The 15,099-nt window shown below is 39.7% G+C and overlaps 5 protein-coding genes across 7 annotated transcripts; 2 read left to right on the top strand and 3 right to left on the bottom strand.

Moving 5' to 3' along the window:
* The first annotated feature begins 257 nt into the window (after positions 1–257).
* On the top strand, positions 258–1,930 carry LOC133821979 (uncharacterized). The gene is made up of 2 exons (XM_062254168.1): positions 258–1,272; positions 1,367–1,930. The coding sequence occupies exons 1-2, from the start codon at positions 376–378 to the stop codon at positions 1,928–1,930; spliced, it is 1,461 nt and encodes a 486-aa protein (XP_062110152.1). The 5' UTR covers positions 258–375.
* Positions 1,931–3,232: 1,302 nt separating this feature from the next.
* On the bottom strand, positions 3,233–3,706 carry LOC133821967 (uncharacterized). Its single transcript, XM_062254156.1, has one exon. It carries the CDS (start codon positions 3,704–3,706, stop codon positions 3,233–3,235), a length of 474 nt encoding a protein of 157 aa, XP_062110140.1.
* A 200-nt stretch (positions 3,707–3,906) lies between these two features.
* On the bottom strand, positions 3,907–6,846 carry LOC133797902 (uncharacterized). The gene is made up of 2 exons (XM_062236006.1): positions 6,737–6,846; positions 3,907–5,834 (listed from the first exon to the last, which is right to left on the bottom strand). The coding sequence occupies exons 1-2, from the start codon at positions 6,738–6,740 to the stop codon at positions 3,937–3,939; spliced, it is 1,902 nt and encodes a 633-aa protein (XP_062091990.1). The 5' UTR covers positions 6,741–6,846; the 3' UTR covers positions 3,907–3,936.
* Positions 6,847–7,019: 173 nt separating this feature from the next.
* On the top strand, positions 7,020–11,148 carry LOC133797883 (pentatricopeptide repeat-containing protein At5g39710). 3 transcript variants are annotated; one of them, XM_062235998.1, is made up of 4 exons: positions 7,020–9,547; positions 9,646–9,684; positions 10,099–10,336; positions 10,611–11,148. In XM_062235998.1, the coding sequence occupies exon 1, from the start codon at positions 7,209–7,211 to the stop codon at positions 9,468–9,470; it is 2,262 nt and encodes a 753-aa protein (XP_062091982.1). In that variant the 5' UTR covers positions 7,020–7,208; the 3' UTR covers positions 9,471–9,547; positions 9,646–9,684; positions 10,099–10,336; positions 10,611–11,148. The 3 variants fall into 3 exon arrangements, with proteins under 3 accessions (XP_062091982.1, XP_062091973.1, XP_062091965.1); XM_062235989.1 differs by having other exon boundaries at positions 7,020–9,552; XM_062235981.1 differs by having other exon boundaries at positions 7,020–9,684.
* Positions 11,149–12,603: 1,455 nt separating this feature from the next.
* LOC133797876 (protein ANTAGONIST OF LIKE HETEROCHROMATIN PROTEIN 1) lies at positions 12,604–14,599 on the bottom strand. Its single transcript, XM_062235968.1, has one exon. It carries the CDS (start codon positions 14,346–14,348, stop codon positions 12,981–12,983), a length of 1,368 nt encoding a protein of 455 aa, XP_062091952.1. The 5' UTR covers positions 14,349–14,599; the 3' UTR covers positions 12,604–12,980.
* Positions 14,600–15,099: the final 500 nt, after the last annotated feature.

Raw genomic sequence — 15,099 nt, 5'->3', positions numbered from 1 at the left:
TCGATACACCATCGAAAATAACATCTCAATTAGATGTTCGCATCAGCATCGACATGGCATCGATGGAGCATCGATGTGGACTCGAAAGGCTGCATCGATGTACCATCGAAAGGCCATCGAAAGGCCATCGATGGTATATCGATGCTACATCGATTCTACATCGATGCCATGTCGATACTGATGCATAATCGATGGCAAACGATGGTTTATCGATGCCACATCGATGCCATATGATGCTGAACATATATGGCATCGATTCCATGCTCCATCGATGCTATTTCGATGGTACATCGATCCCATTTCGATGACAACAACAGATTGAGTATTTTTTATAAATTCAACTAATTCTTTTTTTTTTTTGTGGATATTTTGCAGATGCCACCCAAACGTATCCCACCACTTGAGATCCCTATGGAGGATCATTATGTTGGTCGTATGACCTATAGGGGTTCCGGGAGGTTAACAAAATTGAAGAAAAGATTTGAGGAGCATGGATTGTTGGGGAGGGTGAATGAGTCTGTTTTTGGACCATTCTTCATAGCCCCTCCCTTTTCGTTCTCTGGGGCATTGGTTCACACACTACTTTTGCGGAAGGTCAAGTCTCCACGTGGCGATGAGGTGCACTTCTTGATGGGCCCAAACTTATGTAAGTTTGGGGTGCACGAGTTTGCCATTATCACCGGCCTGAGCTGCTCCTGTCCACCACTTGCCGTTGACATTGAACCTCACATTACTTCCTCCCGCCTAGTTGATACATATTTCAGTGTGGAACCCGAGAAAGACATTCGGTTCAGTATCTTGGAACGAGCTTTTAGTATGTGCGATGTACCTGATGATTTGTACAAGCTCGGTTTGGTTTACTTTGTGGAGGGGATACTATTGGGCGCTGAGAACGACAATGCTATTTGGCGAGATTCATTGTCGATGGTTGAGGATTTAGATTATTTTGAGAAGTATCCATGGGGATCCCTTTCATTCGATACAACTGTGAAACAATTCAATAGAGATATGAAAGCGATTGGTGGTACAATACCAGGTAAGAAGGCGAAGAAGATCACTGAGGTGGAGTCTTCTAAGGGTTTTAAGGTGGAGGCAAAGTACACTTGCAAGGGGTATCCACCATCCTTGCAATATTGGGCGTACGAGACGATTCTTGATTTACAGAAGGAATACGCCAAGCCCTGTGGATTCAAGTTCCCTAGGATGCTACAGTGGGAGAGCATAGGCCAGCCGAAGCATTTGCATTTGAAGGATGTACTTGCGAGGAGACATGTAAGTTACAATACATTTAAATAATTCAAGAAATTTTGAATTATACTAATCAACTTATGTCATTTCTAATTTGATTGTTGTGTTTCCATTACAGTTGTCATGCATTTCTATCCTAAGGCCTCGACCAAATGAGCGAGACTTCTTTGATGTTGTATATCAGAGGACAGAGGGGGATGCTCCTAGGTATGCGATGCTGCAGAATATGATCCAGCCTGCACCAGAGGATGGAAGACCTTACGATCCTGAGGCAGAGGCTGTTGCGGTGGCTGAGATAGCCGTTGAGGCTGGCATATTTGTGGAGGATGCCCCGACAGAGTCTGCTCCAGATACTAGTACAGAACCTACTTCTGCTCCTGCTCCTGCTCCTGCTCCTAGGGCTTATGAGGAGGTGTTGGGTGAGATAGCCAGACTATCAGGTGCAGTGGACGATGTTAAGGCCACTCTAGGTATCGTCCTGAAAAATCAAGAAGTCATATTAGAGAAGCTGGCAACACTAGGTGGTATACCTACTCCTGCACCTACTCCTGCACATACTCATGCACCCACTCCAACTGATGATGTAGAGTACGACATTCTCCCCTCATGTTACGAGCCTTCTGTTGGAGAAGCCACACCTTCTCAGCCAGTGCAGACGGTCTTAGGTACGACTAATCCATGAGTTTTTTTTTGTTTTAAAAAGATTAGATACTAATTGCTCCTTTACAGGTAAGCGTACTAGACAGAGACTAGTAAGGTACGAGGACTATACTCCAGCAGCCAAGAAACCAAAGTTCAAGGACCCAGTTACGATCCTTCCTTTAAAGGTGTTGGATCAAGATATGTTGACAACTTTTAACCGATGGGTACTCGGTGAGATTGATAACAGCAGACCGAGGAAGTTGGAATGTTGTGATGGGACCCCTGTTTGGTTCTTGAAGTTGAAGGTGGCAAAAGAATGGTTGGCAGAAACTGTAAGTCTCTTATGTTTGTTAGAACATTTATCTCATTTTAACAATCCACTCTTCCTTAACGTTGCTCTATTTATTTGCAGCATCTCGACGCTGCGAATTATCTTATACGGAGACATCTTTTTGAGTTGCCGAAGACGTACCCCGTGAAAGCCACCGTACTTGATTCATCATTTGCACAATATATTCTTGCCAGATACGAGGAATTCAAGAAAAATGGCAGGACTTACCAATGGGACTCGGACATTCTTGATTTCCTGAAAGGAGATGCCAAAAAGTACAAGAAGCCTTGGGGTGATTGCAACGAGGTCTACTTCCACTGGTGCATGGAAAATCGGCACTGGGTCCTTTGCGAAATAAATTTCGCTGATTGGATGATCACTGTATTTGACTCAGATCATTCTAACTTTAGCCATAATAAGTTGTTTGAGTTGATGGAGCCTTGGACTAGGATGCTTCCATCTTTACTCAACGCTTCTGGTATGTTTAAAGGACACCCCAAGTTGAAAATAGCTAGACCAAAGATCACCGTTCCAAACTTTGATTGGCGGCGCATGTCCACTGATATTGTCCCACAGTCTAGAACCAGGTAGACGTACTAAATTCAGATTTTCAATAATGTTCTCCTTTAATTTTCAATACACTCACAATAAAGATTTCTTGGTTTCAGCAGAGATTGCGGTGTATTCGCCATCAAACACTTGGAGTTCATTCTTGGAGACATTCCCTTATCATATGCCATCGAGGACAACATTCAGTACTTCATGGATAAATTATGCATCGACATTTTTTATGAGAATGTGTACCCTTGATGTTAGAACATTTATTTTGATTTCGATGACACACAATAGTATATTTCTCCTTAGTATTGTATATAAAAAATGTCGTTTCGATTAACAAAGTCCATTAATACACAAATATAAAGAGTAACAAAGTCCATCAATACACAAATAAAAAGAGTAACAAAGACCATTAGTACCCAAATAAAAAGTTTAACATTGATGCCATAAATTTCAAACACGAACTTTACAAGTTGCCCTATTATGGCCTAGACCTCCACAAGTGATGCACTTGCGTGGAGCAACCAATTTATCTCCATTGGAAGGATGGCGTTTCATCTTAGGCCTACCTTGTTTCTTCTTTGGACGACCAACCGGGTTTTTCTGCGCAGGTGTTCTCACTGTTATTGTCATAATGTCATGTGGAACAATCCACTCTTCCTCGTTACCAGTAGGATATATAGATTCTGTGTAAGAGGACCTCCATGTCTCAATTTTATAGTAATCTGAACACAACGAATAAAAGTTCACCCCTCGCTTAAGGGATCCAGATAGTGCATGAGCACATGGGATACCAATAATCTGAAACACGCCGCATGTGCATGTCTTATTCAGGAGGTCGACTTCACCATTCAGCTCACCATCTAACACATGGAACTCATGCCTCCCTATTGCATAAGGAATCAAGAATCGAGCTTTCTCAGCCATATCCACCAAAATTTTCTCATAAGTCGGTGCAAGAGTGGTAGTTGTCTTCTCGCTAGTTTCTCTCCTATTACAGAACCAAGACTATAGTGTGAAGCGAATAAATTCGACGAATGTAGTTATCGGAAAGCTCCTAGCGTCCCGGGTCTTATTGTTGAAACTTTCAGCGTAATTGCTTGTCATTATATTATACCTAGTATCCAAGAAAACTAAAATTTAATAGTAACATACATTTAGAAGATTTCATAAATTAAAATACAATTGACAATGACATACCTATTTCCAGGAAAGTAAGCACGGGACCACTTATCAAAACCCATTCCTTCTAGGTATTGAGCAATGGCTGGGTCTTTTGATTTGATTTTTTTGAAGTTAGCGTGGAACTCGAATTTCCTAAAAGCATATGCCGCATTATACATCAACACATGACAATGATCAGTCTTGAATTTAGCAACCACATTCATACTAATGTGGTGGTAGCAAGCACCGTGATAGGCATCGGGGAAAATAGTTTCCAAGGCATGTGTAATACTTGCATGCCTGTCAGATACAAACGCCAGGTCCTCGACTTCCCCAATCGCTTCTTTTAGCTTTGACATGAAATACTTCCAAGAATCATGATTCTCACTATCCACAATACCAAATGCAACTGGATATAGATGGTTATTTGCATCCAGCGCGACTGCACATAACATCTGCCCACCGTATTTTGTCTTTAAAAAGGTATCGTCCACACATAACACAGGACGACATGTACGAAACCCTCTTCTACTAACTCCGAGTGAGAAAAAGCAATATTTGAATCGATCTTCCTCAGTGACAAAATCTGTCAACGTCCCGGGATTTTTCTGTTGAAGCATGAACAGGTACGATGGTAACTTCTGGTAGGATGCTTCCAGTGTCCCTCTGACATAAGAAAGAGCCTTCTCTCGGCATCTCCAAGCTTTTCCATATGACAACTCAATGCCATAATCATTCTTAATGTCCTCTCTTATGTTGTTTGCCATGTACGCATTCGATCCAGTCTGATATTTTTTCTTTATGCAATGACCAATAACCCAAGGTGCAGCTTGGCGATGGCCTTTATGTCGGAGGTCAAGTGAGCAAGTGTGTTTGTTGGTGAAACGAGTTATCTCGAACATATCAGATTTAGGAATTCTCTTCCCCCTCAATCTCCACCCACAATCAGGATCCTTGCAAGTGATATACCAAACTTCAGTACCTGACTTCTTCACCACAAACTCGAAGTTCTGCTTCATTGCATACAAGTGTGCCTTCGTCTTCAACTCTAACTTGTTCTCAAAAACTTTCCCAACTTTTATTACTCCACAACTCACCCCAGATAACGTGGGGATAACATAAGAGGGGCATGGGATATCTTCAGCAGTATACGCTGGAGAACTCCATCTATTTCCATCATCTTGTGTAGTTGGACGACTGCTCTCTGATCCAGCAGTCCTCCGTCCTTGGCTTTCTTGACGACTTGGCAATGGTCGTACATTTAAATTATCTACTTGAACCACATGTAGCATCGACAACTGATCCTCTGAGTTATCATCAGAACTACTGCACCCCTCAACTCTTTCATCATCATCACCAAAAAGGGCAACTGGATCGTCATTGACATAAGGCTCATACTCATACCCATCATCATGCGGGAGATTTGTTGGGGGAAAAAAAGTTTCATTATGACTAGGACCTCCCATGCATACACTTGGCCCAGTAGCTGTTTGTGGAATAGCCGTGCATGATTGATTATGATTTTCCATATTAACACTCGCTCTAGGAGATGGATCAATAAGAGCAATGTTCTTTGCAATCGAATTAACGCATAAAGGAACCCGATGTTTTAAGGACTTTGAATTTTCAAGAATAAGAGCACTAACTCCTTCATCATCTGTGATTTCAATGGGATCTACACTAAAATCATTGCATGTAAACGACACTTCCAACTTTAAGTCAAACAATGACCTATCCACTTTCAACTTTGAATACAACTTCTCCAATAATTCTATGTAACCAACATCAATTGGTACATGTATTATAGTGTTCGAACCAGCTTTGAAATTCCATTTTTCTCCTTTCTGTTCCCAAACACCGTTGTAAGAAACAATTATATTAACTCTGGAACCTGCAAATTTACAAAAAAAAAACATAAGAAAATTATAAAAATAAAGTGTAATCTATGAAGAATCGATGGTAAATCGATGCCTATGAAAATCTGTATTGTAGTTCAAAATCGATGCCACATCGATGGCATTTCGATGCATCCTCGATGCTGATGGTTGCCATTTCGATGCGATACCATTTCGATGCCACATCGATGCCTTACCGACGCTGAACCAAATAAACATATATGGCATCGATTCAACATCGATACATCATTGATACCACCATCGATACATCATTGATACCAACATCGAAATTATATATTTGCCTCAGTATCGAAATGGCATCGATGTACCATCGAAATATCATCGATGCCATATATGTTTATTTGGTTCAGCGTCGATGTTACATCGATGCCACATCGATGCTACATCGACGCTGAACCAAATAAACATATATGGCATCGATGGCATTTCGATACACCATCGATATTACATCGATACTAACGTCGAAATTCGCCTCAGTATCGATATGGCATCGATGTAGAATCGATGTGGCATCGATGCTGATGGTTACCCTATGTATGCGATTCAATTTCGATGTAATATCGATGCCACATCGATGCCATATCGATGCCATATCGACGCTGAACCAAATCAACATATATGACATCGATTCAATATCGATACACCATCGATATTACATCGAAAATATCATCTAATTTAGATGTTCGCATTAGCATCGACATGGAATCGATGGGGAATCGATGGAGCATCGATGTACTATCGATTTTGGAAATCTCAGATCCGAAGAACAGTTCAAAAGTTGCAGAAAAAAATACAAACTCAACTGCGGAACAGTTCGAATCTAATATCTAACTATGACATTTCATATTCATAAGTAAATTAATGAAATGATACTTACCCATGATTTTTTCTCTTAAAAACGCCAAGAAACTTCCAATTCGTTCCACCTCCGAGCTGTGAAAAAATGGCTGTAAATGAGGGATGAGAGAAAGAAATAGAGAGAGTGAAGTGTTAAATTTGAGTGAAGAGGAGAGGAGGGTATTTGTGTCCAAAATATAAGAGGGGCATAATATGGAGAGAATTTTTATGTTGTCATTTAAAAAAAATTAAATATATTAAGATGGGTAAAATTTCCCTTTTAGAATGAACAACAATCTAAAATATATATATTTTAAAAGTACATATTCTTCTCATGGTTTTCTACGAACAATATTGTCTTTTCATTGTCTTTTTTGTTCATGCCGTTTTCAGCCGCCCTCGTTATTTTTCACATAACTACCCGCCAGTCGCGAACTTGGCAGAAAATGCTCTTCTTCTTCTTCTCAGGACTGGTTCTGTACTGATAGACCCTGACCCGTGAAATTACAGAAATGTCCCTAAGGAATCCAAATATTCTCCGAATACCCTCAGTCCACTGTTCTACCTCCGATGCTCAACTCGCAATCAAAGCAATCCAATATCTCAAACGCCACCCTTACCAGCTTGACTCTCTCTCTTCCGATTTTACCCCTGATGCAGCCTCCTATTTACTCCTCAAGTCCCAATTGGACAAAACCCTAATCTTGAGCTTCCTCGACTGGGCTCGGACCCGCCAGTTCTTCACCTTCCGCTGCAAGTGCCTCGCCCTCCACATCCTCACCCGCTTCAAGCTTTACAAGACCGCCCAAGCCCTCGCTGAGGACGTGGCCGTCAATACCATCACCGAAGATGAAGGTGGAAATTTGGTCTTTGACTGTCTCAGTGAGTCTTTCCAGCTCTGCAATTCGAGCTCCGCAGTTTTCGACTTGGTGGTCAAGTCCTACTGCCACTTGAAACTGACTAGCAAGGCTATCAACATCGTTAACTTGGCCAAGTCTCGTGGTTTTATGCCTGGTGTTTTGTCGTATAATGCTATTATAGACTCCATAATCAGGTCCAGAGGGTCGGTTAAAAGTGCGGAGGAGGTGTTTATTGAGATGGTTAAAAATGGGGTCTCGCCAAATGTGTTCACTTACAACATTCTGATTCGGGGTTTTTCTGGGGCTGGGAATATGGATATTGCTTTGCATTTTTTCGCCGAAATGGAGAAAAATGGGTGTTTGCCAAATGTTGTTACATATAATACCTTGATTGATGGATATTGTAAAATGAATAAGTTGGATGAGGCTTTTGGGTTGTTAAGGTCGATGGCTTTGAAGGGTTTGGAGCCAAATTTGATTTCCTATAATGTGTTAATCAATGGTCTGTGTCGACATGGGAGGTTGAAGGAGACAGGGAAGTTTCTTGAGGAGATGAAAAGGAAGGGTTATGTGCCTGACGAGGTTACTTACAACACTCTCGTTGGTGGATATTGCAAGGACAATAATTTTCACCAAGCTCTTATTTTACATGCTGAGATGGTTAGGAATGGTTTGTCTCCAAATGTTGTTACTTATACAGCATTGATAAGTAGTATGTGTAAGGCTAGAAATTTGAATCGAGCATTAGTGTTTTTTGATCAGATGCGGGTTAGAGGACTTTATCCTAACGAGAGAACTTACACAACATTGATTGATGGTTTCTCCCAACAAGGGTTCTTAGATGAAGCTTACAGGTTTCTGAAAGAGATGACTTCGATGGGATTCTCACCTTCGATTGTGACTTATAATGCCATTATTAATGGCCACTGCATTTTAGGAAAGATGGAAGAAGCCATGGGAGTCATGCGAAACATGGTGGAGAAGGGATTGATTCCAGATGTGATAAGTTATAGTACTATTATATCTGGGTTTTGCAGGCATCAGGAATTGGAGAAGGCATTTCAAACGAAGTTGGAGATGGTTGAGAAGGGTATATCTCCAGATTCTATCACCTATTCATCACTTATTCAAGGTTTTTGTCAGCAGAGGAAACTTGATGAAGCTTGCAATCTATTTCAAGAGATGGTTAGTAAGGGTTTGTCTCCTGATGAATTCACATACACGACCTTGATCAATGCTTATTGTGTAGAAGGGGATTTGAACAGAGCCCTTAAAGTACATGATGAAATGGTGGGAAAGGGTTTTCTCCCTGATGTTGTTACCTACAGTGTGCTTATCAATGGACTTAACAAACAAGCTCGGACAAAGGAAGCAAAGAGGCTTTTGCTTAAGCTGTTCTATGATGAGGCTGTGCCAAATGATGTCACTTATAGTACGCTAATAGAAAATTGCTGTAGTACTGAATTTAGAAGTGTCGTAGCTCTTGTAAAGGGATTTTGTATGAAAGGTTTGATGGACGAAGCAGATCGAGTTTTTGAGACGATGGTTACAAGGAATTACAAGCCCGACGAGTCAGTTTACAATGTCATTATACATGGTCATTGTCGGGGTGGAAATGTTGAAAAGGCATATAACCTGTACAAGGAAATGTTAAATTTTTGTTTTGTTCCTCATACAGTGACTTTAATAGCACTAATTAAAGCTCTTTTCACTGAAGAGATGAACAACGAACTAAATCAAGTGATAACTAAAATACTGAGAAGCTGTCGGCTTACTGATGCCGAGCTCGCAAAATTACTTGTTGAAATCAACCAGAAGGAAGGAAATATGGATGCAGTTTTCAATGTGCTTGCTGACATGGCCAAGGATGGCCTTCTTCCAAACAGTGGCCTCAGCGCGTATGCTGGAGGATAAGAATAATGTAATTTTTAAGTTTTAACCGAGAGTTAATTATGATGGCCTTTGACCAAGGAGAACATGAAGATGGTAGGGTGAGGTACAGAATACACTTATGTTGTTTATTGACAGATACCTTTGCCGATGCTTTGGCAACTCATATCAACGAGCATTTCTTCCATCTCATTTGCAGATTGAAATACGTGTGGAGTTCATTATTCATCATTTTCTGGTATGTCGTGATGATTATCATTAACTTTGTGTACTCTCAGATGTTTAGATGATACATCAGATTTCAGTGAATGTTCTTTGATTTTGGTTTGGATTTGTATAACATATGTTGTTGCCTTGTCTATACAGGTAGAAACCTTTCTAAGCTGATTAATTACTTTGGTCTCGTTTTCAAATCTATATTATGCTTCAATAAGTTTAACATTTCACTGGGGACCATCCTACTGATTTCTCTTTAAATACCGTCCCCGGTGTTTGTTTTCTGCAAAATCGTGATCTCAACTTCTCCAGATAGTTATTCCTCGCTTATTCCCGACTCTATGACGTCAAATTTTGTTGTGTATATTGTAGTACCAGTTCTATCATTAGGTTCTTCATGATGAAAGTGCACTAACTGTCGGTCCTTTTATTTCAGTTTACAAATGATTTTCTGTGACTGGCATCACGATTTTATCAAAGGGATCCCAGTCCTACGGAAACTTTGTTCATATTGATGAGATCAAGCAGGAGTTAAAAGTTTTTCTCAGTTTTGACATATGCTGAGCCAAAATGAGATGTTGAGAATGGAGTCTCCAAACTCATATGCTGTTATAGGAATGGTCATGTTTAGCACTGATTCCAAAGAACATGGATGCCTTGAGCTAAAAACGAAAGTAAGTAGAATATTAATGGGGGCCTCTACGGCTCTAACTTTATGGTGGCTACATTTTCTTAGATCACGCATGCAATGGATTAACAATACTCATTTTATGGTTGAAATTTTGTCTTATACGAGTTAAAAGGTCAAGTAGGCATTTTGTATTATATATTCTTAGTTTCTTCTAACATAGATAATGTTGATTCTTAGTGTTTTTAGATCTTTTAACTTCGTTTTATGAGATTTTGATTTTTAAGCTACAATGCATTTTATGTGGAGTAAATTGGCAGATTTCATGCAAGTCGTGGATAGATGATTGATGAGATACAAGAGATTTAGAAGAACTTTGGCAGTATTTTGGAGTCCCTAAACCAGAGACTCGAGGCTGGAGCGGAGGAAAACCTAGGCTGGGACCTAGGAATTGGAGAGAATCAAATTCGCGTCTATGCCGAGATGGTGAATATTCCTGCCTGTAGCCTAAGAGGTTTCCAGGCTTTGAGGTTGCAACGATGAAGATTGCAGGCCGCGGCCAACTCCCGTGTTTTATCGCGATAATGTGCTGAGGCTGTGGCAGTGAGTATCCCAGATTGTGGCCTACACCGTTTTTTAGATTTTAAATTTTAATTCTAAATATAATTAAAGGGGACTATAAAAGAGAAATTAGGAGAAATTTCAAAATAACTTTTAATTGCGTTTTTTAGAGACTTAAACTCAGATAGTCCTGGAGAGAGGAGGATTGATCATTATTATCATTAATATTCTAGTTTTTTTTTTCTTCTTCCTTAAACTCTATTATTTTAATTGTGATGTTAATTATGTTTGAGATTATGACGTAGTTTCTTTCTAGTTAAGGGTTTTTCAAAACTCTAAAAATGAGTTCTTGATTTATTCTTTCTATTCCTTGGTATTATATTTTTGCTTAATCTTATGATTATTGTTTTGAACTTGTTTATATGGCCAGTAAATAAGATTTTATTTTAATCTGCTATTATCTTAGGGCTTCTATTCACCTAATTGTTTAGAATTTTAGGTTTTTGTGATATTTTGCAATTAAGGGTAATGTCAAAGACATATTTAATTGTGACGAATAATATAACCTAGATATAGGTTTGTTGCTTAGATTAACTCAAGTCCATTGAAATTAGTGCTTTTATTAAATTAAATATACGGGCATTTCTATTAGATGAATTTGTTAAGAGTGCTTTACTTTAAGAAAGTATATTAAGGAGATTTGGGATAATAAATGCTTGTGTTATTTTGGGATAGGAAACAGTATTAGTCATTGTTAATTTTGAATGAATATGGAAGATGGTGAATAACTCTTTAACTTTTTCTACTAAATTGTTATTATGAGTGCAATTGCTTTGTTCATCATTTTATGTTATTTTAATTTCAAAGTTTAAAATACCTTTTTAATTTTTAATTTTGAATAATGAATTAACAGCAGTTCTCATTTTTTTTGAATAGTTCTGACAAGTTGAGTATAATTAAATTTGGTATCACATTCGACACGAAAATATATATATTTATATATAATATGTATACTGGAGTCACTCCTTAGAGACTCAAGCCACTCAACATCTTTCTTCCATCGGTGAGTTCGCAAGAGACAGAAAATCAGCTTTTATAAGTGTTGATCATGTAGCTCATCAGTACACTATTCTTTCCATGATTTATTGTGCTTAAAGTTTGTGTATCCGGCAAACGCGAAAAAAGAAGCATATGGCCATACTCGATGGATTTTCACTTTCCAATATAACTCAGATAAATGAAAACAAGTATTCCTAAATCAAGACAAACCCAGAATAGAGTAAGCCAAACACCAGAAGTAACAAGAGATTGGAGTAAAAGATGCTTCATCATCATAACTCCGACATCAAATCATACTCTATTTAGTATAAGCATGAAATCCATTTATTGTCAAAAAATCAAATATCCAAAAAAAGGTTAATTTGAGTTAAATTAACTCAAACAAACACCCAACAAGAAGAAACAACACAAGACTTTCGAAGGCCACATGTCACAACTAAAGGCCGGGGAATAAATGGAGGAGAGGCAACAGAAAAAAACATCAAGTCAACTAAAATTGAAATACTGAATCGCTGCACGTTAAGCTATTCCCTCGTATCCCAAAATTTGCTTTCAATTTCATCAATAAAATCAAGAAGTCGGTATTTAAAGAGAGCATCAAGACACCTTAATGTGCAGGAAAAAGTATTCAAATCAAAATATTACTGTGCCTGTCTTGTTGATCAGTTTAATGATTATTGAAGTCCCCTGATATAGTCGACCCAATCGTTTGGATTAGATAGTATTGATTACAGCCTTGATACTTGGAGAATTTCTAACCCACAGAAACTTCATTTGCTATTAAATATAAAATAGGAGACTGAAACCAAGCATTCCAGAGATAAAAAAGTGACATGAATACAGCATTTTGAAGACAATGGTCGTGGATTTCCACTCTTTCCAATTCACGATTTGGGGTAATCTTTGAATACCATTTTCTAGTTAGTTGGTCATACAGTCTAAACAGTAGTCATTGCAAGTTAACATCTCCTAAACATCTAGTTTAAAAACCTACTCACAATAAGTAATAGCAAGAAGAAGTATACATGTTTAACTTCATACGGGAAAATAGATGCCTCACATTCAAAATCCTATCTTGATGAAAGCCTTTGGTGCAAGTCCTCAGCCATTGCCTGCCTCAAGCTCTCCCCAAAGTAATAATACGACTTCTCGCTGTCTAGCACCCTGGGCGGGCCTCCATTCTCATCAGGCTCCTTCCAAAGCTCCGGTTCCGGCTCTTTGGCAATCTGACACAAATTATGCAAAACACAACAAGCCACAATCGTCTGCGGCGCATGATTAAGACCGACATTCAAGTCCTGAAGAATTTTCCACCTCCCTTTGAGCAACCCAATTGCATCAACCACCACAGACCGGCCTTTCATAAGCATCCCATCAAACAAGTTCTGCGCTGGCGTGCCCATCCCACTCGGTGAAAATGGAGTCAGCAAGAAAGGCATCATGGGATAGCACCAGTCCCCAACGATGTAAGGCCGAACAGGATGACCTCGGACACTAATAGCCTTGTCCCAAACAATGTCACCTGAAGTCAGCCGATTGTACAGAAGACTGTCCCGAAAATGGGCAGCGTCATCGGTCCCCCCTGGAGCCTTAACGCAAACGTCCCAGAAGATTCTCTTATGGTCAGCCACCACCTGAAGTTGAACAGAGTGATACCCATATCGACATTTGTAATTCCCAGACAAATTCTGGTCATGGGGAAGCTTATGAAGCTTAATTGGGCTCCCATCAATGGCACCACACATGTTGGGAAGCGAAGTCAGCTCTTCGAAAGCTTGAGTCGTCTCAATAAGCCTGCGGCGGCTGACTGGGATCTTGATGAATTCCGGGTAGAGCTTGGTAGCAAGGAGGCGAGTAACCATGTTAGTAATCTTGGAAACAAGATAGGGCTCAAGAGAATACCTAGCAGCAACGGTTTTCGCGGACCAGCCATGGGAGAGGCGAGAAAGCACCATGGCGACGGCGTAATCAGAAGGAAGTGAGAGATTGGAGAGAGCAATATAGGGCTTAAGCTTCTCGACAACGGTTGTGAAGACCGGATAGGAGAGGCCGTACATGGAACGCCACTGGGCATCTCGGAGAGGGGCCTCAAGGGACCAGATGTGCTCGGTGGAGAGGGCTCGAAAGGCGGAGACGGAGTAGTCGGAGGCGGCGGCGGCAGATTTTCCGGCGGAGGAAGAGGGAGGGGGATTTGCTGAGGACTTGGCGGGGGAGGGGCGAGAGGAGGCGATGTAGGAGAGGACAGAGGCGATGGTGAAAAAGAGGAGTGGAGCTGCGGAGGAAGAGGTGAGGAGAGAGGTGGGGGAGGAAGAAGAGGAGGAAGCGGCGGAGGCGGAGGTGGGGGAGGAGAGAGAATCGGAGAGTAAAGATGTGGTTGGGTCGAGGGAGTTCTGGAGATGTAGGAGATTGGAGAGCATGAGTAAGAAGGACTGATCCATCTTCTTCGAGAATTTTGAATCTGCAAAACTTGATGAGAAATTGAAAGTGGTTGAAGGCGGAGATGAGAGGGGTTATTGTCAGGCCGCCTCCGGAGGAGGGATTTTTCCTTGTTTCTCCTCCTTTGGGCGTTGGTTCAGGACACTACCCATCAGGCAGGGTTTGTAAATTGGATCAACCCTATATCTCCGGCGGCCGGATCCACTCACATTATTTATAGAGATTTTTTCAATAGTATAGGAAAAAGAAATGATCTTAATAATAATAATAAAAAAAAAATTGCAATTTTATTATGTTTTTTTATTTTATTTTTTTTAGAAAAAAAATATCAGTGTATGAAAATTGAAAATAGTTACTAGGTGAATATTTTTCTTTTCATTTAAGAATAATCAAATACTAAATTTTTTGTAATGTGTTAAAAACGTTCTTGGAAACCAAATTCTCATTACTACAATTAAAAAAAAATGAAGGAGAAATAGGATTTATCCCTCGAAATTCTTGTAGAGTTTTGTCACCAATTTTTTTGTGGGGCCAAAATTCATTTCAACTATAGCAACTATTAAAAATGTATCAATTTTATTGTATCTCGTTCATTTTTTTAACTAGATTACTAATGTAGCATTGATGTGTGCTATTTGAGAATCTAGACGAAAACTATATACATAGATAGTAGTTTAATGACAAATTATAAAAATATATATCTGCATTCTTAAAGTTAATTTTTATATATTTAGCAGCAATGAACTCGATTTC

Source organism: Humulus lupulus, chromosome 1 (assembly GCF_963169125.1).
Source record: "Humulus lupulus chromosome 1, drHumLupu1.1, whole genome shotgun sequence".
Taxonomy (NCBI): domain Eukaryota; kingdom Viridiplantae; phylum Streptophyta; class Magnoliopsida; order Rosales; family Cannabaceae; genus Humulus; species Humulus lupulus.
The sequence above is the reverse complement of the archived record's forward strand: the minus strand, read 5'-3'. Positions and strand labels throughout refer to the sequence as shown.